Raw genomic sequence first — 26,969 nt, 5'->3', positions numbered from 1 at the left:
ATTTATTGCCATAAATTTGTTAATAGTCTCATGTTTTTAGGACCTATTGTGAGAGTCCTTCTTTTATTTTCAATACATTCTCTTTATTCTTTCTAATATTTCTTTCTCTCTCTTTTTTTCCCTTGGTCATTTTAGGGATTGTCAATTCTATTGATCATTTTAAGGAACCAACTTTTGGTTTCGTTGATTTTTCTCTATTGTCTGTTTTCTAACATTATTGGTTTCTGCTTTTATTATTTATTTTCTTCTACTTGTTTGGGTTTAACTTGCTCTTTTTCTAGTTTCTTAAAGTGAAAGCTTTACCATTTTATTTTAAGGCTTTTTTAAAAAAGCATTTAGAGCTATAAATCCTCTCTCAGCATTATATCCCACAACTTTTTATTATCATTTGATTCAGAATATTCTTTAATTTTCCCCTTATTTTCTTTGATTGTTGGATTATTATTTTGTAGTTTAATTTCCAAACATTTGAGGATTTTCCTGTTTTTGTGTTATTGATTTCAGTTGAATCCATTGTAGTCAAAAAACATGCACTACATGATTTCAATCCTTTTAGATTTATTGAGATTGTTTTATTGTCCAGTAAATGGGTTATCTTGGGGATTCTATGTGTACTTGAGAAGAATGTATATTATATTGTTGGTTGTAACCGTGTTCTATAAAAGTCAGTTAGGTTTAGTTCATTGATAACATGGCCTGAATCATCTGTATCCTCACTGATTTTGTGTGTTTGTCTTATTTTGTCAACTGAGAATTATGTTAAAATTTTTAACTAATATTTATGAATTTGTCCCCCTTTAGTTTTTTTGAGATAGAGTCTTAGTCTATTGCCCAGGCTAGATTGCTCCCTTGGTTTTTGCTTTATGTGTCTCACATATACTTTAAGTGGTGGTGTATCTAGTTAGTGTTATATCTATCATTATGCAATGTGTTATGCCATCATTATCAAATGCCCTTTTTATCAGTGGCACTACTCCTTGTCTTTGAGTCTACTGTTTCGCGTTAATATAGCCACTCCATATTTTGTAGGATAAGTACTTAGATGATCTATTCTTTTTACATTCTGATACTTACCTGTGTCTTTATCATTAAAGTGCATCTTGTGAGCACAGCACATAGTAGGATTTTCATCCAGTCTGAGAACCTCTGCCTTTTAACTGAGACCAGTTATTTTATTTTTTTTTAAAGCCAGTCAAATTTAGCAGTGGGGGGGTTGAATACCAACTTTAGTGACACTATGTTAATAAGTTCTGATAACCCACTGCCATCGAACCAGTCTGAGATCATTTATATTCAGTGTAATTATTAATATAAGGTTCGGTCTTTTTTCTTTGTCCTATCTGCTTTTTCTGAGATCAGATGAGATCGGGCTCGTTCAGGGTGGTATGGCCGTAGACCTATCTGCTTTTTGTTCCTTTATTTTCCCTTTAGATCAATTGAGTATTTTGTAATATTCACATGTATCTCCTCTGAGGAGATAAAGTTTGAGATTGAAGTTTTAGCTTTACTTCTTTATTTTTTAAGAGGTTGCTCTAGGGATTACAAGAATGCATTCTCAATTTATCAAAATCTACCATAAGTATTATACCACTTTACATGTTTCACATGTAATAGAGCATTATACTTCCTTCCATATACTCCTTTCATCCTTTGTACTTTTAAGTTTTGCTTCTATGTGTATTATGATTATTATATATTATAGTTAATATGTGCATCAGAAAATCAATTCTTTAAAGAAATTAAGAAACGAGGCCGTGCGCAGTGGCCCACGCCTATAATTCTAGCACTCTGGGAGGCCAAGGTGGGCGGATTGTTTGAGCTCAGGAGTTCAAGACCAGCCTGAGCAAGAGCAAGACCCCTATCTCTACTAAAAATAGAAAGAAATTAGCTGGATAACTAAAAATATGTAGAAAAAATTAGCTGGGCATGGTGGCACATGCCTGTAGTCCCAGCTGCTCCAGAGGCTGAGGCAGGAGGTTGCTGTGAGCTAGGCTGACGCCTTGGCACTCTAGCCTGGGCAATGGAATGAGACTCTGTCTCAAAAAAAAAAAAAAAAAAAAGACAAAAACAAAGAAACAAGAAAAGTCTTTTAAAATATATCTACCTATATATTTACCAGTTAGGCCATTTTTCATTCCTTTATGAAGATTAAGTTTCCGTCTGGTTATCATTTCCTTCATTCTGAAGAACTTCATTTAACATTTCTTATAGTGCAGATCTCAGTGTCAAATTCTTTCAGCTTTTGTTTTCATCTCATTTGTCTGAAAATATCTTTACTGATCTTTAATTTTTTGGATACTTTTGATGAATCAGTCAATTCTTGATATTTGCTGTGGTTATATTCTATATAGTCGCTGAAAACAGTGAATTAGCAAATACTGAATCATTGCTCCTAGGGGGAAATACAGAGTAGGTCCCTGTAAGTCTCTGGTTATATTTTTGCTAACCAATCAATATATATATAACCTTGTTTTATATGTGTTTCTATTTAAAGACACCTGGGGTACAAAAGTATAATTAGAAGGAGTAAGTCCTAGTATTACATAGTTCAGTAGGGAAATTGTGTTTAACAGTAATTTATTTTATATTTAAAATAGTTAGAAGAATTGTAATGTTCCCAAAACAAAGAAAAGATAAATGTTTGATGTGATGGATATCCCAGTTACCCTGATTTGAGCATTACGCAATGTATACAGGTATCAGAATATTATATGTACCCCCATACATATAAGTATATATATCAATTTAAAAAAATAAAAACACCTTATTTAATATATGTTGATTCATTAACACTTAAGTCAGAGCCAACAGCACTGTAATTCATGCCTGAAGGAAGCATATTTAATACATGTATTTTCTCTATTGGGCACATCATAGCTTTCTTGTGGTTAAGAACACTAGATGGCACATCAGCACCATGCTTAGGGACCATTTTAAATAGGGAAATCACCAAAAAAACACAAAAATGAGAAAAACAAAAGGACTCTTCGTTTAGAGTGTGTGCACAGAAAGAAGATGATAATAAGGTTGTCTTGTTCCACCTCAGCAGGGGAATGTGCACATTGGATGACCCAAATATTTGTCTGCTCTGCACATGCTCATGCCCTTGTAAGTGCTTCAAGTATTGATTTGAGGTTACAAATTTAGTGAGTAGGTGAATTCGCAAATAAAGAATCAGTGAATAATGAGGATTAACTGTATAATTCTAGACTGTCAGTTTTTTCATTACTTTAAAGGCAGTCTGTTACTTTTTGGATTACATCATTTTCTATGAGAGGTCAGGTCATTCTCATTTTTGTTTCCCTACTGTTTTCAAGGTTGTTTCTGTATCTTTGGTTTTCAGACCTCTATGACATGCCTTTTTGTGGTGGTGTGTTTGTCCTTCTTTGGAGTTTATTGAGCTTCTTGGGTCTGTTGGTTTTTGACATATCAACTTTTGTCAAGTTTTAGGTCATTTTATCTTTAGTTTTTTATGTGGGGACTGTAATTACAGATATTTTAGTTGCTTGATTGTTTCTAAGGTCGCTGTTCATTTTTTTTTTCTCCTGCCTTTCCCCCCCTCCTGTGCTTCAGTTTGGATAGTTTCTACTTTACTCAGGATTCACACTCCTATGCTAGGTATTGTCCAGTATCTCAAGATAGTTGCTTTCTATATTTTGTCCATATTTAAGTTTATATTGGAAGAGCTAATCTGATACAATTAATTTTACGGCCAGAAGTAGAAGTTCTCTCGATAGTTTTAAAATGCATTTTTTCTAGTTTCATAATTTAGATAAGATTTTACTGACCAATTACACTTTCGGTTGTTGAAACTTTTTGAAATGAGCATGTCAAAGAAAATACTCCATATAATGTGTACAGACATTGGTGAGATTGTGAGAGCTTATATATTTTTGAATTCATTAGTAATAAATTGCAGTAATAAATTAAAAACTGACATTCCTCTTTTATTTTTTTAAAAAATGATATACTCTAAACATCTCTTTAGTGAACTTTAATTCTGAAACTGATCCTTATGTTATAGAAGTAATTAACATTCAAAGTATGGCAGAGGGAAGTAGTCTAAATTTTTACTAAGGGTAAGGAAATGAATCTAGCTTTAGGACCAACATGAGGGATAGATCATTTGGAAAAAGTTGTTCTGTGAATGGTGCTCATCTTTCATGCTGTCATTGTAAATATGATTCTGTTCATTTTACTGGGGGTGATGAGGAAATAAGTGTATATTTGATTGTAGTGACAGAGTTTAACTTTTCTAGTTTTGTCTGAGTAAGTTACTTAATTTTCTGAGCTTTAGGTAACTGGAAATGTGGTGGAAGATTAACAAAAATAAGATAAGCAAGAGTATATTTTAGAAAAAAATTAAGGTTGGATATGGTGATTTTGAGGTTTAATGGATGTCAACATTCAGAGATGTACAGGGGGAACGCATGGGTATGATAAGGAAGAATGGTGTTTAGTTAGCATAGTTGATAGGTGAAAAATTGTTTAAATAAATTTAGACAGTTAAGTCGGGGCCAAATGGTGGAGGGCTTCATTTATCTAAGGGCCTAGTTATAATTCAGTGGCTAACTGGGAGCTGTTGTAAGTGTTTGGACCAAGAGAATATATAGAAAATTTTTTAGGAATATTAATTTGATAGCATAGATGGAGAGACTTACTGGGAAAGTTCTTTGTTTATTATTTAGTGAAAACTTGTTTTTCACTAAACTTGTTTATTTTTGGAAAAGTACTACTATGTTTTTAGTTAGTGTGGGCATAATTAAGTCTTTAATATTAATTTTTTTGGCTGTGAGTTCAAAATAGCACAAATGAGGTTGATGATTAAAGTTTTTATTTCATTCAGTAGTTAGCATTATGAATAGATCATACAAAGAGGAGGCATCATTTCCCCTTTTTTTAAGCCTAATAATGTAACAGTGTATATAAAACATAACTCAGTAATTCAGAATGTTATGCTTTTTGCTTAATATAGTATTCCTGATTTTAAAATTATTTGTGAAAATCAGGATATTTTACAGAAAAAGACTAATGTAAAATTAGTAATATTTTTTCAAAACAAATAATTTTAGGTGTTTTTAGCCTTAGAATTTGGTAGCTTATGATATGTATTATTGATCATAATTTTCTTTTAATATCCTTTTATTTATTAGTCATTTTAAAATTCTAAATACAAGAGAGGGAAGTACTACAAAATAGTCACAGAAGAGAGCATGGGCTTGTATACTCTCTGGATTCCGGTCTCAGATCTATCACTTTGAGTTTTATGACTCTGGGGAAGTTTACTTACCCTTTTTATGTCTCTGTTTCTTCATCTGTGAAATGGGACAACAATAGTATCTACCTGACAGGGTGATTTTGAGGATTGGATGAGCATTTGAAACAAATGTGTCTGGTCAGCAAAGTACCTAGCCCACATTAATGTCTCTATAAATGTTTTTTTACTGTAGAATAGAAGTAAATAATTAGTCTGGTATTTCAGATACTTACAAGGTAAATTTGCTGGGTGACAATTTATCTTGTTTTGGGCCAACAAACTTGATAGGCTGATAAAGTTAGAAGAATTAACACTGTTTATTGCACTTGTGCATAAACACATCACAGAATATAAAGCATAAGGACTTGGGAGTTAGATTGTGGTTTGAATCCTGGCCTCTTGGCCTCCGAGCTCTATGACTTAGGGCAAGTTGTTTTCTTCTTTCTTTTCCACTGCATCCCAACATTTTGAGGTAGATACTATTATTTATCCGTGTTTAACAAATGAGGCACAGAATGGCTAAGCAATAACTTTCTCAGGGTGACGCAGTTGTAAGTGATGAATTTGTGATTTGAACCCAGGCAATTCAATTCCATGATCCATGATTGTTTTAGTAGGAGTCCTAGCAGCTGTCTTGAAGATCCAAATGGTAGTGACCTATTCTGGATTTTTTAATAAGAGCTTTTAGAAATGCAGTACTTGTTTTGTGGTTAACTCTGCACTGAACCCCATTTTACAAAATGAAGATTTTTTTTTTTAAAATTTAGTGAATATTTGAAATACCAAGTTGAAAACTTTTTTACTTGGAAAAATTCCAGGAATATAGTTTTTATTATCAGAGGGTCTGGTACTGGGTAGGAATAAAGATACAGCATGTTTTAAAAAAATACTTTAGGCCGGGTGCGGTGGCTCACGCCTGTAATCCTAGCACTCTGGGAGGCCGAGGAGGGCGGATTGCTCAAGGTCAGGAGTTCAAAACCAGCCTGAGTGAGACTCCGTCTCTACTATAAAAAAATAGAAACTAATTGGCCAACTAATATATATATAAAAAATTAGCCGTGCATGGTGGCGCATTCCTGTAGTCCCAGCTACTTGGGAGGCTGAGGCAAGAGGATTGCTTGAGCCCAGGAGTTTGAGGTTGCTGTGAGCTAGGCTGACGCCATGGCACTCATTCTAGCCTGGGCAACAAAGCGAGACTCTGTCTCAAAAAAAAAAAAAAAAGAATACTTTAAATTTTGGGTACAATTTTAGATGTAGTTTGTTTTCCTTTTAACAGTAGTATATGTTCCTAGTTCACTTTGCAAATAGACTGGCCTCTGAATTAGTGGCTGTTAACTACATTATCTAGTCAGAGGTCCTCATAGTTTTTAAACAGGGTCCAGTTCACTGTCCCTCAGACCATCGGAGAGTGCACTGTGGGCCCGGGATGAGTCGGCTGCTAAACAGGACAGGCAGCTGGGCCCGATAAATGTGCTAGGTGGCCTGCATGTGGTTCGCTGGCCGGTAGTTTGAGGACGCCTAGTCTAGATGAAAAAGGCAACTGTTTTGTTTAAGAATTAGCTACCTTTTATTTAGATGGAGTAATTATGTAATTATTTGGTTCTGCTCTTTGACCCCCAAATCTCAGTTTTTTATAAGCTTATATTTCGTTGTTTTAGCTGAAAGGATCTTTCCCTCATTTTCAAATGAGAAACTATGTAACTTAACTAAGATCACATAACAAGTCATCTTTTAAAAATGTGCTGGCAACATGTATACACACCTAAAAAAAATCTTATAAGGCATTATTATCTTAGTGGTTTGGATGTGGAGCCCAATCTGCCTATCATTTTAGGTTGTAGGAGACCCTTTTAAACACATGTTATGGATTTTCTCTCACCATCCCATTTAAGGATCTTTTAAATATGACATCCTGCCCAGTATAGATTTATCTAAAATTTATATGACATTGTGAAGATAGCTCTCCTATTCAAGGGGAATACCCTTGGAAGACACAAGTTCATATTCATGATAGTTATATCTCTTTGATTTTAATCCACTTTGACCAACCTTGTCTAGCTTGTCCTTCCAGATAGAAGTATCCAGATTTATTATTAGATCCTTTCTGCTAAAAGAATACCTTCCTGTCATCTCAGGCTGTTTCAAATTGTCTTATGCTAGAGGCCTTTCTCTAGTATAAACCATAGAAGATCTTTAGTTGAGGATCTTCTAACTGCAGGTACATGATGACATTGTACAAAGTTAATATACCATGATACAGTGTAATTAATAATAGGGTAGGTTGCCATAACAAAATATCATAGACAGGGTGGTGTAAACAACAGACATTTATTTCTCATAGTTCTAGAGGCTGGGAAGTCTAAGATCAAGGTGCTGGCAAGGTAGGTTTTATTCTGAGGCTCCTTTTCTTGGATTGTAGGTAGCCTCCATCTCCCTATGTGCTTACATGACCTCTTGTGTACATGGGGGGAGAGAGAGCAAGCTTTCTGGTGTCTCTTCTTGTAAGGGCACCAATCCCATTGGACTAAGGGCTCACCCTCATGACCTCATTTAATCCTAATCACCTCCCAAAGGACGTATGTTCAAATATCATCACATTGCAGCTTAGGGCTTTAACATATGAATGATGGAGGGGATATAAACATTCAGTTTATAATAATTCATGATTAAGAAAATAGTCTGTGGAGTTTAATTGCCGGAGTCTCTCACTAATTATGTATTTGAATAACAAGTAGCCCTCACCTATATTAATTTTAAAGAAAACAAAAAGTATCTCCCTAATGATAATTAGGGTTTTTTTTTTTTTTGTATTTTGGACTCTGACATTTGAACAATGGTACACAGGCCTAATGTCTTCAAAGAACACTGTGCAGTAACTGTTAGAATCTTTTTTCTTTCAAGATAGACAACCTATTAATAGAATGTAAGAGAAAGTGATGAATCTCTGCATATTCTAAATTGAACATATACCAATAACAAAAGATTTAACAAAAGTTATTAATTTTTTCAAATTCATCTTTTTTATTTTTATTTTTGGCTTGAATAGGACAAGACAATTTACCTATCTTAAAATGTGAGTAAAAGCTTTGGATGCAATATGTTAAATAAGAACAATATTTTAAAGCCACTTTGATTCGTGAAATTTCTTTAACATAAACATGTTATATTGCCTCTTGAAAAATGATAGGTTCTATGGAGAGCATTTAATCAAGTTTATAATATATATGATGATTTAACCTGAATTAATGGTACTGCTTTTTTCCAACTTCCTTTTAATCTTGGCCTTTTCTCTGTAGATAAAGTTTTTTGTTAACTCATTACAAACTGAACCCTTGCTTATTCCTCTTATCTTTAGTCTCCTTTCAGCCTGTCTTTATTTCTGCTGAGGTTATATTCTATTTGTTTTTCAGATGAGACCCTTTTCGCTCTTCCTGCTGCATCTGAGCCTGTGATACACTCCTCCGCAGGCAAGTTCTTTCTGCCAGCCTTTTATCCTCTGTATATTCTAACTTTAACCCTTTAGCTATATTAACTCTATACAGAGTAGTTTGCATTTACTAAAAATTAGCATGGTTCCAAGAATGTTTGTCTACTGAAAAAGTTGAAATTTGCATTTTACATGCTATGCCCTAGGAAGAAATGAGCAGAACCTGATTAATAATTGGAAATATTTAAGGAATTCTTGGGTCCTTGATTTACATTTATATATTGGCCATTCTTTTTCTCCAAATATAGTTTACTTGAGTATAACCAAAAAAGGCTTTTATGTAAATGAATGCTGGTTTATGGCATTTAATTATCCAGTGCCCCTTCTTTCTATACTGTCACTCAAACTGTCTTCTGAAATCTTCTTCTCTTCCTCTAAAACTAGTTAAAAGTAGCTTTTCTTAGTTAACCACACTTAAGGTTTTCTCAAAGACTTGATTTATGTCTTTGCATAGCATGTAATTGCCTGTGTTGCTATGAATGTGTTATTGACAATAGCTTGATACTTTCAGTATGATTCAAGTCTATTTGATAATTATTAAGTGGTATTAACATTTCACTTTAGTTAACAATAAGTCTTTACTAATAATTATTTTTAATCTGTCATAAAACTTGCTTTAACTCTGAGAACACTGGCATTCTCTAACTTTCCTTTCTGTCCATGATCACAGAAAAAATTATGGACTTGAAGGAGCAGCCAGGTAACACTGTTTCGGCTGGTCAAGAGGATTTCCCATCTGTCCTGCTTGAAACTGCTGCTTCTCTTCCTTCTCTATCTCCTCTCTCAGCTGCTTCTTTTAAAGAACATGAATACCTTGGTAATTTCTCAACAGTATTACCCACCGAAGGAACACTCCAAGAAACTTTAAATAAATCCTCTAAAGAGTTTTCAGAGAAGGCAAAAAATCCATTTGTAGATAGAGATGTAACAGAGTTTTCTGAATTAGAATACTCAGAAATGGGATCATCATTCAGTGGCCCTCCGAAAGCATCTGCTGTAATAGCAGCAAACCCTAGGGAAGAAATAAGTGTGAAGAGTAAAGATGAAGAAGAGGATTTAGTTAGCAGTAACATCTTTCATAATCAACAAGAGTTGTCTGTAGCCCTTACTAAATTGGTTAAAGAAGAGGACAAAGTTATGTCTCCAGAAAAAACAAAGGACAGTTTTAATGAAAAGAGAGATGCGGAAGTTCCTTTGAGGGAGGAATATGCAGACTTTAAACCATATGAGCAAGTTTGGGAAGTGAAAGATACTTTTAAGGAAGATAGTGATATTTTGGCTGCTGGAGTTAATAGGGAGAGCAAGTTGGAAAGTAAAGTGGATAAAAAATGTTTTGCAGATAGCCTTCAGCAAACTAATCATGAAAAAGATAGTGAAAGCAGTAATGATGATACTTCTTTACCCAGTACACCAGAAGCTATAAAAGACAGTTCAGGAGCATATATCACATGTGCTCCCTTTAACCCAACCGCAACTGAGAGCATTGCAGCAAACATTTTTCCTTTCTTAGGAGATCATACTTCAGAAAATAAGACTGATGAAAAAAAAATAGAAGAAAAGAAGGCCCAGATTGTAACAGAGAAGAATACTAGCATAAAAACATCAAACCCTTTCCTTGTAGCAACACGGGATTCTGAGACAGATTACGTTACAACAGATAATTTATCAAAGGTGACTGAGGAAGTAGTGGCAAACATGCCTGAAGGTCTGACCCCAGATTTAGTACAGGAAGCATGTGAAAGTGAATTGAATGAAGCTACAGGTACAAAGATTGCTTATGAAACAAAAGTGGACTTGGTCCAAACCTCAGAAGCTATGCAGGAGTCACTTTACCCTGTAACGCAGCTTTGCCCATCATTTGAAGAATCTGAAGCTACTCCTTCACCAGTTTTGCCTGACATTGTTATGGAAGCACCATTAAATTCTGTAGTTCCTAGTGTTGGTGCTTCTGCAGTGCAGCCCAGTTCATCACCATTAGAAGCTTCTTCAGTGAATTATGAAAGCATAAAACTTGAGCCTGAAAATCCCCCACCATATGAAGAGGCCATGAATGTATCACTAAAAAAAGTATCAGGAGTAAAGGAAGAAGAGCCTGAAAGTATTAATGCAGCTGTTCAAGAAACAGAGGCTCCTTATATATCTATTGCATGCGATTTAATTAAAGAAACAAAGGTATCTACTGAACCAACTCCAGATTTCTCTAATTATTCAGAAATTGCAAAAGTTGAGCAGCCAGAGCCTGATCATTCTGAGCTAGTTGAAGATTCCTCACCTGATTCTGAACCAGTTGACTTGTTCAGTGATGATTCAATACCTGAAGTTCCACAAAAACAAGATGAAGCTGTGATGCTTGTGAAAGAAACTCTCGCTAAAACTTCATCTGAATCAATGCTAGAACATGAAAGTAAGGAAAAATTCAGTATTTTACCACCTGAGGGAGGAAAGCCATATTTGGAATCTTTTAAGCCCAATTTAGATACTACAAAAGATGCTGTATCACCTGATGAAATCTCAACATTGAGCAAAAAGGAAAAAATTCCTTTGCAGATGGAGGAACTCAATAATGCAGTTTATTCAAATGATGGCTTATTTATTACTAAGGAAGCACAAATAAGAGAAAGTGAAACATTTTCAGATTCATCTCCAATTGAGATTATAGATGAGTTCCCTACATTTGTCAGTTCTAAAAATGACTCTTCTAAATTTGCCAGGGAATACACTGACCTAGAAGCACCCCCCAAGAGTGAAATTGTTAATGTCCAGGATGGAGCTGGGTCATTGCCTTGCACAGAATTGCCCCGTGATTTTTCTTTCAAGAACATACAACCTAAAGATGAAGAGAAAATCCGTGTCTCAGATGAATTTTCTAAAAATAGGTCTGATATAACAAAGGTGCCCTTACTGCCTCCAGATGTTTCAGCTTTGGCCACTCAAACAGAGATAGGCAGCATGGTTAAACCCAAAGTTCTTATGAAAGAAGCTGAGAAAAAAGCTGATACAGAAAAAAAGGACAGATCACCATCTGCTATATTTTCAGCAGAGCTGAGTAAAACTTCAGGTAATCAATCTATACACTGTTTTTTGCTTTTTACCACTTTTGGACTTACCGTGGAACATTCCACTACATTTTGTGTTGTATATTATGTTTATGGTGTCCAATATATGATATTGATAAGAAGTCTTTTCCACTGTGTCAGTTAAAGGTTTTAGTGCTTTTTTTTTTTTACTCCTCTTGCACTCAACACTCACCCTTGCTCTTAAAACTTTTCCAGTTATTTGTTGGTCACTTTTATAATATATGGTGCTATGGAACTAGAAAATGTTTTTATTAGAATTGGCTTCATGCTTGGCACTGTAGCTTATGATTATAATCCTAGGGACTCAGGACACTGAGGCAGGAGGAGGATGGCTTGATGGCTTGAGCCCAGGAGTTTGAGGCTTACAATGAGCTATGATTGCACCACTGCACTACAGCCTGGGTGACAGAGCTAGACCCTATCTCTTAAAAAAAAAAAAAAAAAGAATTGGCTTCAGTGTTTCTTTCTTTCTTTTTCTTTGCTTCAGTGTTTCTTTTTTTTCTTTTTTTTTTTTTTTTTGAGACAGAGTCTCGCTTTCTTGCCTAGGCTAGAGTGAGTGCCGTGGCGTCAGCCTAGCTCACAGCAACCTCAGACTCCTGGGCTCAAGCAATCCTGCTGCCTCAGCCTCCCGAGTAGCTGGGACTACAGGCACGAGCCACCATGCCCGGCTGATTTTTATATTATATATATTAGTTGGCCAATTAAATTCTTTCTATTTTTATGGTAGAGACGGGGTCTCGCTCAGGCTGGTTTTGAACTCCTGACCTTGAGCAATCTGCCTGCCTCGGCCTCCCAGAGTGCTAGGATTACAGGCGTGAGCCACCGCGCCCGGCCAACTTCAGTGTTTCTTGATAGCATGAAGAGCAAGTGATGTTGAAACAATATTTTTCAGATATATTTTTATCCCAGAAATTATATTTAATTTTTAAGGAAAGAATATTTCTGTAGCATGTTTTAAATATTCAGTATAGTATATTTTTCAGTGGTGGGAATAAGGCTAGCCATATTGAGTGTACACATTTTGTTGAAAAGTGTAAATTAAGGTATGCTATTATGAATTCTGAGAAGTTCTAATTCTCATTTTTTGGCTACATTTTCCACATAACTGAATTGTATAAGGTGATTTTTTTGCATGTGTTTTTTATTTTAGCATTAAAAGTTAGCTATGTTTTCTATAAAAATATGTAGTGATTATGGTCAATTTACTGAATATACTTATGTATTCAAGGTGGGTGGCATTAGTGGCAGAGACAGAAGTTAGAGATTGTTGCTGTAATCTAAGAAAGAGGAGATTATGAACGTTCAGACAGTGGGGTGAGCACAGAGACAGAGGGCTTGGTGTTTGATGGATATGGAACATGAAAGATGAGGGGAAGATGGAAAGATGACTCTAAGAACCCCGGTTCTCTGACATGTGCAAATGTATGGATGGTAGTATGAGAAAATGAGATAGGGAACATGAGAGAATAAAATGGGTTTAAGAGGAGAAGGCAAAAAATTCAGTTTTGAATATGTTGTTATTGAGGTACCTATAAGACATCCAAGAAGTTATGGATATTATATTTGAAGCTCTTGAGAGAGAACTTGGCTATGTGTGTACATTTGTCATGGGCTTGGAGGTATAAATTAAAGCCACAGATATCAACTAGGGAGAACCAAGAGAAGAGGAAGATTAAAGGTGGAAGAAATGGTCAAAATGATCAAATACTAGAGAAATCAATTAAGGAATGAAAGTTTGTCAAAAAGGAGGGAAAGTGTTGGCATAACAGTAGAAAGTGGTGTGAATGGGCATGGCCTAGGGTTAAGCAGTAAATGGGACTTGAGCAAATGGATTTTAAATGTTGACCACTCTCAGTAAGTTTGAGAACATGATAAAAGAGTGTTAGCAAGCAGGAGGGAGAATATGGGGTGCAGGAAGAGCCTTTTTTTTTTTTTTTTTCTTTTTTTAAGGATAGAGGGAAAGTGATTACAGGTGCTGGTAGAGTCAGAAGGGTATGAGATGAACTCTCAATTCAGGTGAAGAAATTAGCCTTAGGTGGAAAGATAGGTAGTGCTTTGTAGTGAATGGAGAGGAAAATATGGGTAATGATACTGCTGGGGTTTTGTGGCTGGAGGTTGAGGGAATTGTTTGATGGTTTATGTATAATAAGCCATCATTTACTGAGAATGAACTGGAACATTCTGGGATGGAAGTGATGGACTGTGGCATCTAAGTTGAAGGATGGAAGAGAAGAGGGAGTTGATAGGAGGGGAGTAAAGAAGGTCAGTGAACTTGAGGTTCAAATTAGGTCTAAGAACCAAGAGTATAGGAATAAATGAACCTCAGAATAATAGGACTTTGTGGGCAAAGTGGGATTGTATGTGTGTGATGTTAAATTTAGAATTTCAGAGGAATAGCAGCAGGTCAGGTTGATTATAATGGCCAGGATTTGGCTGAGGGTAAGGCTCAAAGTGGAGTTGGGTGAAGGTTGCTAGAGATGAGGTCAGGTAAACTATGAGGGCAAGATGTTGGATTGCATTTCCCCATGACACTGAAATCACACAGGATGATGGTAGGACTGGAGGTGGAGAGGAAGATTAGGAGCTAGGGGCAAGAGTCTTTGGCAAAGGGCAGGGAGGCAGGTGTCAGGATAATACATAGAAGGAATGAGGAAGCATAGAGAATGACATAACTAAACAGGCAAGACTTTTGCCCAAGGCTTCTGAAATGAAAGTCTGAAAGGAGCATTGGTGAGCAGAGGGTGCTGACCTCCCCCTCCTCCCTGTGTTGTGTAGAGCTGCAGTCCCCAACCCCAGTCCGTGTCCTGGTGCCAATCTTTGGCATCACTGCCTGAGCTATGACCACCCCTTATCCCCTACCCCCATCCATGGAGAAATTGTCTCCCTGAAACCGGTCCCTGCTGTCAAAAAGATTAGGGACCGCTACTGTAGAGTATAGGAAAACTAGCAGCCTCCATTTAGAAAGTTCCACAAGGAAAGGCAGTATGCTCAAGGAAAAGCCAGGTTTTAGTGAAGGTGAGGTAACAGGGATGTTCAGTAAAGAAGTTGATGATCAGGGGAGCTGGTTCACAGTGGAATGGGGGTTTTGAACAGCAAAGTAAAATGGTTTAGGAGGGAACAAGAGAAAGAAATATCTGAGAAGTTGAGAGCAGCATGGTGATATTGTAGGTGAAGAGCAAGAGAAGCAGGAATGTGAGCAGTGTTGAGACACATGTAAAAATCCCCCCCCTCCCCCGTGTCCTCCTAAAACTTAAAGCTAACAGTCCTAGTATATGCCAGCTCTCAGTAATTTCAGTATTTCAGGAGTGAGCTGTTTCTTGGATTGATTTTGTTAAACCTAGGGATCTATAGCTTATTAGTTTAGAATTAAGAGCAGTGCCTTTAAAAACTTAGTGTAGGGATGGTTGAAGAAAAAAGTATAAGCAGTACTTGGGCATTCTCTTTTTAGAAGATATTTATGTCCCCTGAGAAAATAGTTATTTGTGCCTCTTTGACTTAACCTTTTTTGATATTAACTATTTTATCAGCTCACTAGGGAATAGAGAATTATTTGGATACGCCAAATGTATGTATTTCACAAAAGTCACAGGAAGGAAACCCAATGTTGGTATGTAAATTTTAGTCTTGGCTTTATCACTGACAATCACTTTGTTTCTCTAGGTGTCAGTTTCCTTTTCTATAAAAGGAAGGGGGTTAGATTAGGTCCTTCCAACTTGATAATTTCCTTGAGTTAATTATAACAGGCATTTGTTAAAAGCACATGAGTAGTTGCTTTAACATGCTTATATCAAGCACTACACTAGTTTGTTTTGGGGGCAGGGAGATGAAGACTAAGACAAAGCCTTACCGTTATGCAGCTTTCAGTCAGCTGGTAGAGACAGACTGGTAAAGACATCATGATGTATGTTACAATGATCATAGACACCTCCTTATCTTCCGGAAAGTGCAGGTTTTCTGAAGTCAAATGGACCAAAATACCGCAGTAGACTGATATAACGGAGGCTCTGTGCTCACTCAGGTGGCTGAAAAATGTTATATCATCTCTAATTATGATATACGTAGGTGTTTTAAATTTTTTTCTGGGTCTTATTAATGTATGCACATTTAAACACTAAAAGCATTGGGAAGTATTAAATAATAAGTAAGATTAATTTCCTCAAGTCATTTATTATCTCATTTGTTCTCAGGATTTTTTTGTTTTCTGATTTTTATTTTTTCTCAAGTCAGAAAGGTAATACACTCATAACAAGATCTGACTCTCTGAGGGAGGCCTATCCTACACATAAGCACGAAAACCCAACCATCACACTTATGAACCACAAAAGGATCACTTCTTGTTTTCTTAAAATGACATTTTATTGGCAGAATTGTTTGAGTTTTGGGAAGAAAGATTGATTTTGCAAGAAAGTTGAATAAGTTATTATGATGTAGACACTGGTGCTTTATTAAGCATTGGTATGTAAAATTTGTCAAGAAAATTAATGAATAACAGTCTTCCTCCTTTGGTAAAGGAGTTTGTGACAAACTGTATTTTTAATATTGGAATGTAAATGCTGATTTTTTTTTTCTCAATCCATCATTATTAGCATTGAGTCTATTTTGTTCTTTTAGTACCTTTTTATGTAGAGGCAGTTTTTCATGATCTAGACCCAGCATTTCATACATGTTTTTAATTAAAAAGTCTGTGGCTAAAGACTTATGCTTTGGGTACCCAGTTTTTCATTTTTGTTTAAAAAATATATTATTAGTATTGGCATTTTAATTTTTCAGTTTTCTACTCACTTAAAATATACAGTAACAAAGGTATAAGGTAAAATATTCTAATACTTGCATACATTTATTCTATATGTAGGCCAAAATGGTGAAACTTCTGAAAACAATAGTTAACTGACAGGCAGGACTACCACAAGACAATTGAAATGTTTTGTCAGATGATGCATGAGAGTCTCAGTTTGGCACAGGAATGACAGTGTAGAGGTATGAGTGTGTAATGATTACTAGTAGGCGGCTACCAGCACATGTTAAAGAAGAAAAAAGGCTATCTCCTTTGGGATATTCTTCATGGAAAAGATGATCCTATGAAAGTTACAGACAGCAAATGTGACTAGAACGCACAAACCTGTTAATTTTTATAAATATGACAAAAAGTTTTCCAGATCCTGTTTTGGTGGATAGTATGGTCAGTAGGTAAACCTATTACTTGTAGCTAGGCACATAGATGGATTTGTGAACTGGCCATGTGTGACCAAGAGCAAAGAAACATATAGGTTTATTCAGAACTGAAAAATCACTCTATGCTAGAAGAGGGGTTAATGATACATTAGTTGTTAAATTTTCTCTGATTAGAATTAAGCAAAATGAAAACAAACCCATGGTATCATTTAGGATGTGCTGTGTTTTAAAATTAATTGCTTTTTTTTTTTGGCCGGGCGCTGTGGCTCACGCCTGTAATCCTAGCTCTTGGGAGGCCGAGGTGGGCGGATTGCTCAAGGTCAGGAGTTCAAAACCAGCCTGAGCAAGAGCGAGACCCCGTCTCTACTATAAATAGAAAGAAATTAATTGGCCAACTGATATATATATAAAAAAAAATTAGCCGGGCATGGTGGCGCATGCCTGTAGTCCCAGCTACTTGGGAGGCTGAGGCAGGAGGATCGCTTGAGCCCAGGAGTTTGAGGTTGCTGTGAGCTAGGCTGATGCCACGGCACTCACTCTAGCCTGGACAACAAAGTGAGACTCTGTCTCAAAAAAAAAAAAAAAAAAAATTTAATTGCTTTTTTAAAGTTAACTTTTTATATGGAAATAACTTCAAACTTTAAAAACAAAGTTGGAAAAATAAAAATAGTATGAAGAATGTGTTATACCCTTCATCTCAGCTCACCTATTAATGTTTTACTCCATTTGCTTTATCATTTGTGATCTCTCTTTCTATAGATAACTGAATATGAACACGTAAACACATCTTTGTTTTTACTAAACCATTTGGGAATAAGTTATATACATTCTGGCCTTTTATCTTAAATACTTCATAATGTCAGTATGGCTATTAACTTCATAAACTACACTGATAGAATGCTTTTTTAAGATCTACCATCTGTATACCAATTTTGTTAGTTGACCTAATAATTCCCTTTATAGCATATTTCCCCTGTCTAGTACGAGATCCAGTTTAGGGCCAGGTATTGTGTTTAGTTGTCATGGTTGTTTTGGCACTTTAATCTGGAACATTTCCAATCTTTAAAAAATGCTTTTAAGTTGATACATAGTGATTGTACTTATTTATGGAGCACATAGTGATGTTTTGATACATATAATGTATAGTGATCAGATCAGGGTAGTTAACATATCCATTATCTCAAACATTTATCATTTTTTAATGTTGGGAACATTCAATATTCTTCTAGCCATTCGAAACTATATATGATTGTTTTCTTTCCTTCCTTCCTTCCCTCCCCCCTTCCTTCCGTCCCCCTTCCTTCTCTCCCTCCTTCCTTTCCCCCCTTCCTTTCCTCCTTTCTTTTTTAAGACAGAGTCTCACTCTGTTGCCCAGGCTAGAGTGAGTGCCATGGTGTCAGCCTAGCTCACAGCAACCTCAAACTCCTGGGCTCAAGCAATCCATCTGCCTCAGCATCCCAAGTAGCTGGGACTACAGGCATGTGCCACCATGCCCGGCTAATTTTTTCTATATATTTTCAGTTGTCCAGCTAATTTCTTTCTATTTTTTTAGTAGAGACGGGGTTTCACTCTTGCTCAGGCTGGTCTCGAACTCCTGAGCTCAAATGATCCACCCGCCTCAGTCTCCCAGAGTGCTGGGATTACAGGCATGAGCCACCGCGCCTGGCCTATATATGATTGTTAACTATAGCTATCCTTTAGTAGTATAGAACTTTAGCGGTTATTCCTCCTATCTATCTGTAATTTTGTATCCTTCAACAAATCTCTTCATATCCCTATCCCCACCTTTCCCAGCCTCTGGTATCCACTGTTCTTTTTTTACTTCTGTGAGATCAACTTTTTTTGAGTGTTGCAAAAAACATAGAGGTGCAGATTCCTTTCCTCTGGATGAATGCTCTGGAGTGGGATTGATGGATCATCTATTTGTAGTTTTTTGAGGAACCTACATTCTGTTCTCCATAGTGTTTATAGTAGTTTACATTCCCACCAGTGGTGTATAGAGTTTCCTTTTCTGTGCGCCCTCTCCAGCATTTGTTATTTTTTGTCATTTTGGTAATGGCCCTCTACACCTGGGAGAGATGATACCTCATTTTGTTTTTGATTTGCAGTTCCCTAGTGATTAGTGATGTTGAGCATTTTAAAATATATTTGTTGGCCATACATATTTTTTTTGTATATGAAAAATGTTCAGATCATTTGCCCATTTTTAAATCAGATTGTTTATTTTTTTGCTATTGATGTTTGAGTTCATTGTATATTCTGGATATTCCCTGCTGGATGAATTTTATCCCATTCTGTAGGTTGTCTTTTCACTCTGTTTTCTTTGCTGTGCAGAAGCTTTTTAGTTTGATATAATCTTATTTTAAAATTTTTGCTTTTGTTTCCTCAGCTTTTGAGGTCTTACTCATATAATCTTTTCCCAGATCAATGTCCTAAAGTGTTTTCCCTACCTGATCGATCCTCCCACCTCGGCCTCCCAGAGTGCTAGGATTACAGACGTGAACCACCACACCTGGCCTATGTTTTCTTCTAGTAGTTTTATTGTTTCAGATCTTACACTTACGTGTTTGATTCATTTGAGTTAATTTTTGTATAGGGTGAGAGGTGGGCATCTAGTTTTATTCTTCTGCTTATGGCTACCTGGTTTTCCTAGCACCATTTATTAAAGAAACTGTCCTTTCCCCAATGAGTTTTCTTGACATCTTTTTCAAAAATCATTTGGCTATAGATAATGAGGATTAATCTCTGGGTTCTCTGTTCCATTGTTTTATTTGTCTATTTTTATGCTAGTACCATGTTGTGTTGGTCACTACAGCTTTGTAGTGTGATGCTTCCAAGTTTTTTCTTTTTGCTAATCATTGTTTTGCCTGTTGGAGGTCTTTTGTTCCATATGAATCTTAGGATTTTTTTTTTTTTCCTATTTCTGTGAAGAATGTCATTGGTATTTGGTAGGGATTGCATTGAATCTATAGATTGAGTAGTATGGTCATTTTAATAATAGTCTTCTGATCCATGAGTTTGGGATGTCTTTCCATTTGCTTGTATTCATATCCTTTTTAATTTCTTTCATCAGTGTTTTGTAGTTTTCCTTATAGAGATCTTTCACCTTCTTGGTTAAATATATTCCTAGATTTTTTTTTGAAGATGCTATAAATGAAATTATTTTTTTGATGTCTTTTTCAGCTAGTTTGTTCATGCGTGGAAATGCTACTGATTTTGGTATATTGATTGTGTATACTGGAACTTTGTTAAATTTACCAGTTCTAAGAGTTTTTGGGTAGAATCTTTAGGTTTTTATGAAAAATAAGATTATGTCCTCTGCGAACAGGGACAGCTTGACTTTCTCCTTTCTAGTTTGGATGCCATTCATTTATTTCTCTTGCCTAATTCCCCCACTAGGACTTCCCATTTCTAGTGTTTATCATTTGTTACAATAACAGTTTTGAAAAACATAGGGCCCTCCCTTTTCCGCTTTTTTAATAGATCATTTCTCATTTTGGATTTGTCAGATGTTTCTTAGTGATTAGTTTGAGGCTAATGGATTCATGGTCAAAATACTGTGTAGGTGATGTAGTATCTCTCTTATAGTACCACATTTGGAGCTATTTACTATTCATTACTCCTTCATTGGTGAGGTTAATTTTGACAATCTGGTCAAGATGGTCCTTGATTTCCTCATTGTATAATAATTACTAATATCTTTCTTTCTCCCTAGCAACTGATAAGGAGTCTTAGGAATGACATTTCTAGATCATGCAAATATCCCACTCAAAATCCATCAAAATCAGGCCGGGCGAGGTGGCTCACGCCTGTAATCCTAGCATTCTGGGAAGCCGAGGGAAGCGGATTGCTCAAGGTCAGGAGTTCGAAACCAGCCTGAGCAAGAGCGAGACCCCTGTCTACTATAAATAGAAAGAAATTAATTGGCCAACTAATATATATAGAAAAAAATTAGCCGGGCATGGTGGTGCATGCCTGTAGTTCCAGCTACTCTGGGAGGCTGAGGCAGTAGGATTGCTTGAGCCCAGGAGTCTGAGGGTGCTGTGAGCTAGGCTGACGCCATGGCACTCACTCTAGCCTGGGCAACAAAGTGAGACTGTCTCAAAAAAAAATCCATCAAAATCAGCCCCCCTAGGTTTAGTATCCATTGATGATTCTTACTTGATCAAATCTTCATGTGGTGGTTACAAAATTATTTTTCAACTCCAGCATTCTGTTCACAGTTTTCAATTATCCCTCAGCATTCTCCTCGAAGCAAGAGTCCTTCTTTTGCATTAGGGCATTAATTAATTATCAGTATGGATCCATGACTTTCTGTTTTTTCTCCCAGTGGTTTATAATTCATTACTGAACTTAATTATTTCGGTAAATTGCTCCATATTTGGAGGGTCTCTTCAAATAGGCTCAAAGACATGCAGCTTTCTTTTTTGGGGGCTGGGAGGGGAGCATTTTGTACTTCCTAGCCTAACATAATAATATTGTAGTCTTATTTTATGCCTACTCTGCTCCAGCCCTGGAATCTTCCATTTCTCCAAGTATCCCTGATTTCTTTTAGTATAAAATGAGAGATCATTTTCATAGTAGTGAGATATTAAAGATCAAGAGCTGGATGCTAGTTGTGTTCATTGCTACTGTGGGCGTATTTGCATTTTAGCTCTTTCAGTGGACAGAGCTAGGAAATGTGTATATTCATACAGACATACAAATAAACACACATATAGACATACGTATTTTAGAAATGATGAGTTCACACAAGTACCTCCAATTCTAATCCATTTCCACAGGGTTCATTCTTTTTTCCTCATTGCATATTTTTCTGTTCTAATAGTGAGAACCCTGGTTCCTAACACCACCAATACATGTATTCATTTGTTCAATCCTTTAATACATCTAAAATAGTTGTAGGTGCTTTTCTCATGTCACTATAATAAATTAACTTGATAAAAGAGCTCAGGATTTGTTTGCAAACCCCCACCCTGCAACCCTGCATAAGATTAAATGTATATAGTCAAATACGTTATTCACAAGTTACTTAGATTAGTTATTTCCTCCTACTCTTCCTTGTTTCTTCCCCCACCTTCAGTTTGGTTATAATAGTCATTTCAAATACAGTCAGGTTCATTTGTTTCAAGTTTTTTTTCCCCTCCCCATTTAGAAGATTTTATAATTGAGAATTTTAAAAGACTGAGAAAAGAAGCTGAATTCTTCTCATTTTACCTAGAAAGGGAAGACCACCATTTATGGAAAATCTAAGCACCAAGCACTTTCACATCTTCATTTCATTTCATCCTCTGAAAGAAGGAAGTATTTTATAGACGATAAAACATAAATCTAATGATGTTAAGTAACTTTCTCAAGGTTACATAGCAAATTATGTAATACCGTGTTTCCCTGAAAATAAGACAGGGTCTTATATTTATTTTTCCTCAAGAAGATAACCTAGGGCTTATTTTCAGGGGATGTGTTATTTTTTTTTAAGTATGGTAGAACAATCTACATTTATTCAAATATAGTTGTCGTCTTCTGGAACATCGCCATAACTCTCCAAACTCCATCCTGAATTTCTTGTGACTCTATTTTTTTTTAGAACCATTGGCCCCAATCTCTCATGTCGAGCAGTAGAGTTCTCATGGGGCAGATGAGAAGGGCTGCTGGTCGTCTTTACCACTCCATGAGGAAATGCATAGGTTGTGCAGATGTGCTGCATTAGCCATGGCCACCACTAGGTCTTATTTTCAGGATAGAGCTTATATTGTGCAAATGCTTAGAAATCCTGCTAGGGTTTATTTTATGGGTAGGTCATATTTTTGGGGAAACATGGTAAGCATAATAATTTTGATCTACTGTATGTCAGACTTCTTATTTGTATTAGTTGTTATCTGATTCCATAAGGATGATCTTATTAATATTTTCAGCAGATGAAGAACTTGTGATGCCATCCCAGGTTTTGACCCCTTCCTCAGTTATTTCCCCATTTTGGAATGAGCAGTTATTGTCCTAACTTTAGCAGACTGGTGCTTTTTATCACATATCTGTTATGTTGGACGATTAAGCAATGTAACACATTTTGAAAAAGTCAAGAAAGTTGGTTGCCATTTATATTTCCTTATGTGTTTTTCCATATGTAGGGATATCAGAATTAGGGTAACATTCTGTTGCCTCCATGTGGACACTGAATAAACCTGTTGTGGTAGACAACTATTGTCTATTTATGTTGTTGGTAGGTAGGCCATCTAATGTGGGATGCTGACGTCTCCCATCCAAACCACTGAGATCTTGATTTCATCATAGTGATTGCTTAATGTATGTTTGTTGGTTGCTTGATTTGTCACTAATGTGCAGAATATTTTCAGTTCATAATCAAAATATAGATTGTGTCTTTCTGACTTGTTGGAACTATTGGTGAGTAAAGTATAAACCAATCACAAGTTGATTATTTGTTCATTATTCTTAAACTATGTGATATCCAGAATTAAGCAAGTAATATTGCCATAATAAAAGAACTCACATTAAAAGGGCCCATTTATCTAGGTAAAGAATTAAAAAAATATTCTTTATAAACTTACATATACTTAAATATATTCATGAATGAAATCATTCTTTTGATATTTTTTCTTATATTAATTTAAAAAATTTAGTAGATAGCCTTTGAGCCTTCTTATTTTATTTATGATACTTTAGTATTATAGGTACTAAGGGTTAATATTTTGGTTAAAATATATTTTTAGTGAGCACATATATTTAGAATACTTACAGTTTTTAGTTGGACTTTATTATGGTAAGCAGTTAATCTGATGCAAGTTAAGAACTTTAAGTACTCTGAAAAATTAAAATGTTTAACAAATAGAGTTAGGAATACCTTTAACTAGAAGGCTGCTAGTAAATGTACAATGTAGCTAGCTAAATTAGAACCTGAGTATTGTTAATAAAGGAAATAATTGTATTTATTTTTTTAAGTGACATTATTTAATTAGTGAGAATTTATTTAGTGCTTACTATGTGCAATACAGATTGAAAATAAATATGTACCATAAAAGATACCACTAAATATGATATGGTTATACGGATTTAATTTTGGGTATTTTATAGACCTGAGTTCTAATCCTGGCATTTTTACTATTTAGCTGCATGGCCTTTGGCAAATGTTTTAACCTATTTGAACTTCAATAATTTTAGTAGTAAGAATTTTTCCCAAGGACTTGCGACCTATTGGTGAATCAGTTTGTGGAGCAGTCTGAAGTATAATACATGCTCACTGTACAAATTTGAGAAATACATAAAAACATTGAGATAAAATTTGTAATTGTATTGCCCGAACATAATCATTATTATTTTAGAATATATTATTCTAGTCTATTTTCAATGCATATGTGTATTTTTATGAATGTAATAAAACTGTTTCATGAAATTGGAATCATTCTATATAGTGTTCATAAGCTTTTTAGAAAATTTAGCAATATCTCATACAATGCAGACATTTCTGTGTCTTTATTATTATTATTCTATTGCTCGTTGATTTTTTTTTAATGTTTAACATTCCTTAGTATGATATATTATAATTTCACCAGTCACTTTGCTGTTGTTGGACCCTTAGATTATTCCTGACTTTTTTACTTATAAATAATACTGTTGTTGTTATTAACCTCTTTATGTTTAAATAGGTTTTACGTATCTCTGAATTCACTCCTCTGCCTTTTGGATAAGATCGAATGTAGCATATCTCTGAATTGTTTGCCATAAATTACTAGAAATAAAACCTGGGTCAATGAGTATGAGCATTTTAAAGAGTTTCAACAAAAACTGGCCGGCAGAAAAGTTGCACTAATTTTTACCGCATAACAGAGTAAGAAAATATCCATTTCCCATTATCACCAATAATTGATATTATTTTCTTGGAATAGATAATATTTCTACATTATGCAAAATTCAGAAAGTATAATGATAGTAATACTTCCTCTCTCTGTTTCCTAGCCACTTAGTGCTCCTTCTCAGATTTACCGACAATGACTTATTCTTTAATTATTCTTCCAGACAGTCTGTATGTGGTATTTTTAGAAAACCTTTATCAGTTTGATAGGTGCAAGTGGTATCTTGCTATTTTGATCTTTGATTACCAGTGAATGTGAACATGTTAGCTATTTGTATTTTGTGATTTGCTTGTTCATACTCTTTGCCCATTTTTAAATGTAGGTGTTCATTTTTTTCTGATTTTATGAGAGTTCTTTTTATAAAGGATATAAACTCTTATGTTACAATTTTCCCTTAGTTTTCTAATAGATTTTTATTTATAGTTTAGTGGATATTTTAGTTTTCACAAAGGAAAGTTTTAAGGTACTTAATTATAGTTTTATTTTTACATTTAATTCTGATCTATTTAAATTTAATTTTGGATTCTGGTTAGAGATTATTTTATCCCGCATGCCTTTTTGGTGGTTGAGTTGCTTTCCTATTCCAGTCATATACTCCAGTCTAGTTGCCTAGTGCCAGGTAACTAACTGTCCTATGGAAGACCCAGAAAATTGAGAGCATAGCCTTTGCCAGACTGCCCTTGTAGATTGGGCAATCAACTGTAGACGATGGGTATTGGTGCCATCTAGTGTTGTAGATACAAAATCAGGTCTATGGGATGATCTATAATTGGCCATATAGAATAAATTCAGTTGGAGAGAGAAATTTAGTGAGCTGTGGATATGTTTCACACTGACAAATGACTTTAAAAATGATTTTATTAACAATTTTGAATGTTGACATCTTATAGTGAATCAAATATGAATCATGCTGTTATTATAAACATTATGAAATGACCTTAAAGATTCTCTTGAACCTGTGTACGTCAATGAAAACATTAACGTTTAGGTTGGGCGCAGTGGCTCACTCCTGTAATCCTAGCACTCTGGGAGGCCAAGGCGGGTGGATCATTTGAGCTCAGGAGTTCGAGACCAGCCTGAGCAAGAGTGAGACCCCATCTCTACCAAAAATAGAAAAAATTAGCCGGGCATGGTGGCACATGCCTGTAGTCCCAGCTACTCAGGAGGCTGAGGCTGGGCAGAAGGATCCCTTGAGCCCAGGAGTTTGAGGTAGCCATGAGCTTGGCTGATGTCATGGCACTCTAGTCCGGGCAACAGAGTGATACTCTGTCTCAAAAAAGAAAATAAAGAAAACATTAATGTTTAAAAAGATCTGTTCAGAGCCTAATGACTATTAATTTTTGACTTCTGAATTTAAAGATGCTTTGGGATCTAGTTTTCATTGAATAGTATCACTTTAGTTTTCATTGAATAGTATCACTTTCAGTTTCTTTCTCTATGGATTTTAGCATTTATTTTTAGCAGCCTATGTGAAATTGTTTATAGACTTTACCATTAACTTGTATTGTCATTGGTTTTTCTACACTAGTCTTTTTCCATTTCTTGAGATTTAATTCAGTAGTTGAAGTACTGTAATTTAGTCCATAGAGGGCATTATATCACAGCATATGGTAAGGGTTTTTAATTGTTTAACATCTTTCAGTAGTGAAACATTTTTAATTTCATACCTTTGTGTAACTCAGGGTAATTAAATTTTTAAATAAGTTTAAAACTACTGTGTAACTATAATTGTTTTTTATTAAAAAGAAGATTCTCCATGGCTAGAAAGTGAAATAATTATTTTAGCTATCAAAAACAGTGTATAAGTAATCTCTAACTTAAATAGTATTTTCGACCCAAACGACTGTTTCTTTCCCACCTTCTTTCTCTTGTATCTCTAAATATTGTAAAGAAAACAAAAACTTGTTTTTCTTGGGCTTAGAAGTAGAAGGAAAGAAATGGGAAAGGAATATCTTAGAAGAGCTGGCTGAGGCGGACTTAGAGCTTGCTTGCTTGCTGCTTGTTCTAGAATAGAACTACTGTCTGAAATCTTGCCTATCACATACAAGCCAAAAAAAAATACATACGGTTTCTGACATACATACAAACACTGTTTCTGAGAGAGTCTT

The 26,969-nt window shown here is 35.4% G+C and overlaps 2 protein-coding genes and 1 non-coding gene across 4 annotated transcripts in view; 1 reads left to right on the top strand and 2 right to left on the bottom strand.

The window, feature by feature from the left end:
* RPS27A (ribosomal protein S27a) overlaps positions 1-26,969 on the bottom strand; it is a 488,879-nt gene that overhangs the window by 177,327 nt on the left and 284,583 nt on the right. The gene's annotated exons all lie outside the window — the stretch shown is intronic.
* The window catches only part of RTN4 (reticulon 4), an 80,868-nt gene that overhangs the window by 15,529 nt on the left and 38,370 nt on the right, over positions 1-26,969 (top strand). Inside the window, exons 2-3 of one of the 2 annotated variants that reach the window (XM_012777819.2) lie at positions 8,668-8,724; positions 9,415-11,802. The exons of the other annotated variant lie outside the window; for it this stretch is intronic. Of the exons in view, the coding sequence (XP_012633273.2) occupies positions 8,668-8,724; positions 9,415-11,802 (2,445 nt within the window). The remainder of the gene's footprint in view (positions 1-8,667; positions 8,725-9,414; positions 11,803-26,969) is intronic. 2 annotated transcript variants of the gene reach the window in all.
* Positions 16,043-16,149, bottom strand: LOC142870404 (small nucleolar RNA U13). The gene has a single exon (XR_012918806.1). It is a non-coding gene; the product is annotated as a small nucleolar RNA U13 (small nucleolar RNA).

Source organism: Microcebus murinus, chromosome 3 (assembly GCF_040939455.1).
Source record: "Microcebus murinus isolate Inina chromosome 3, M.murinus_Inina_mat1.0, whole genome shotgun sequence".
Taxonomy (NCBI): Eukaryota; Metazoa; Chordata; class Mammalia; order Primates; family Cheirogaleidae; genus Microcebus; species Microcebus murinus.
This window is presented reverse-complemented; position numbering and strand designations above follow the sequence as displayed.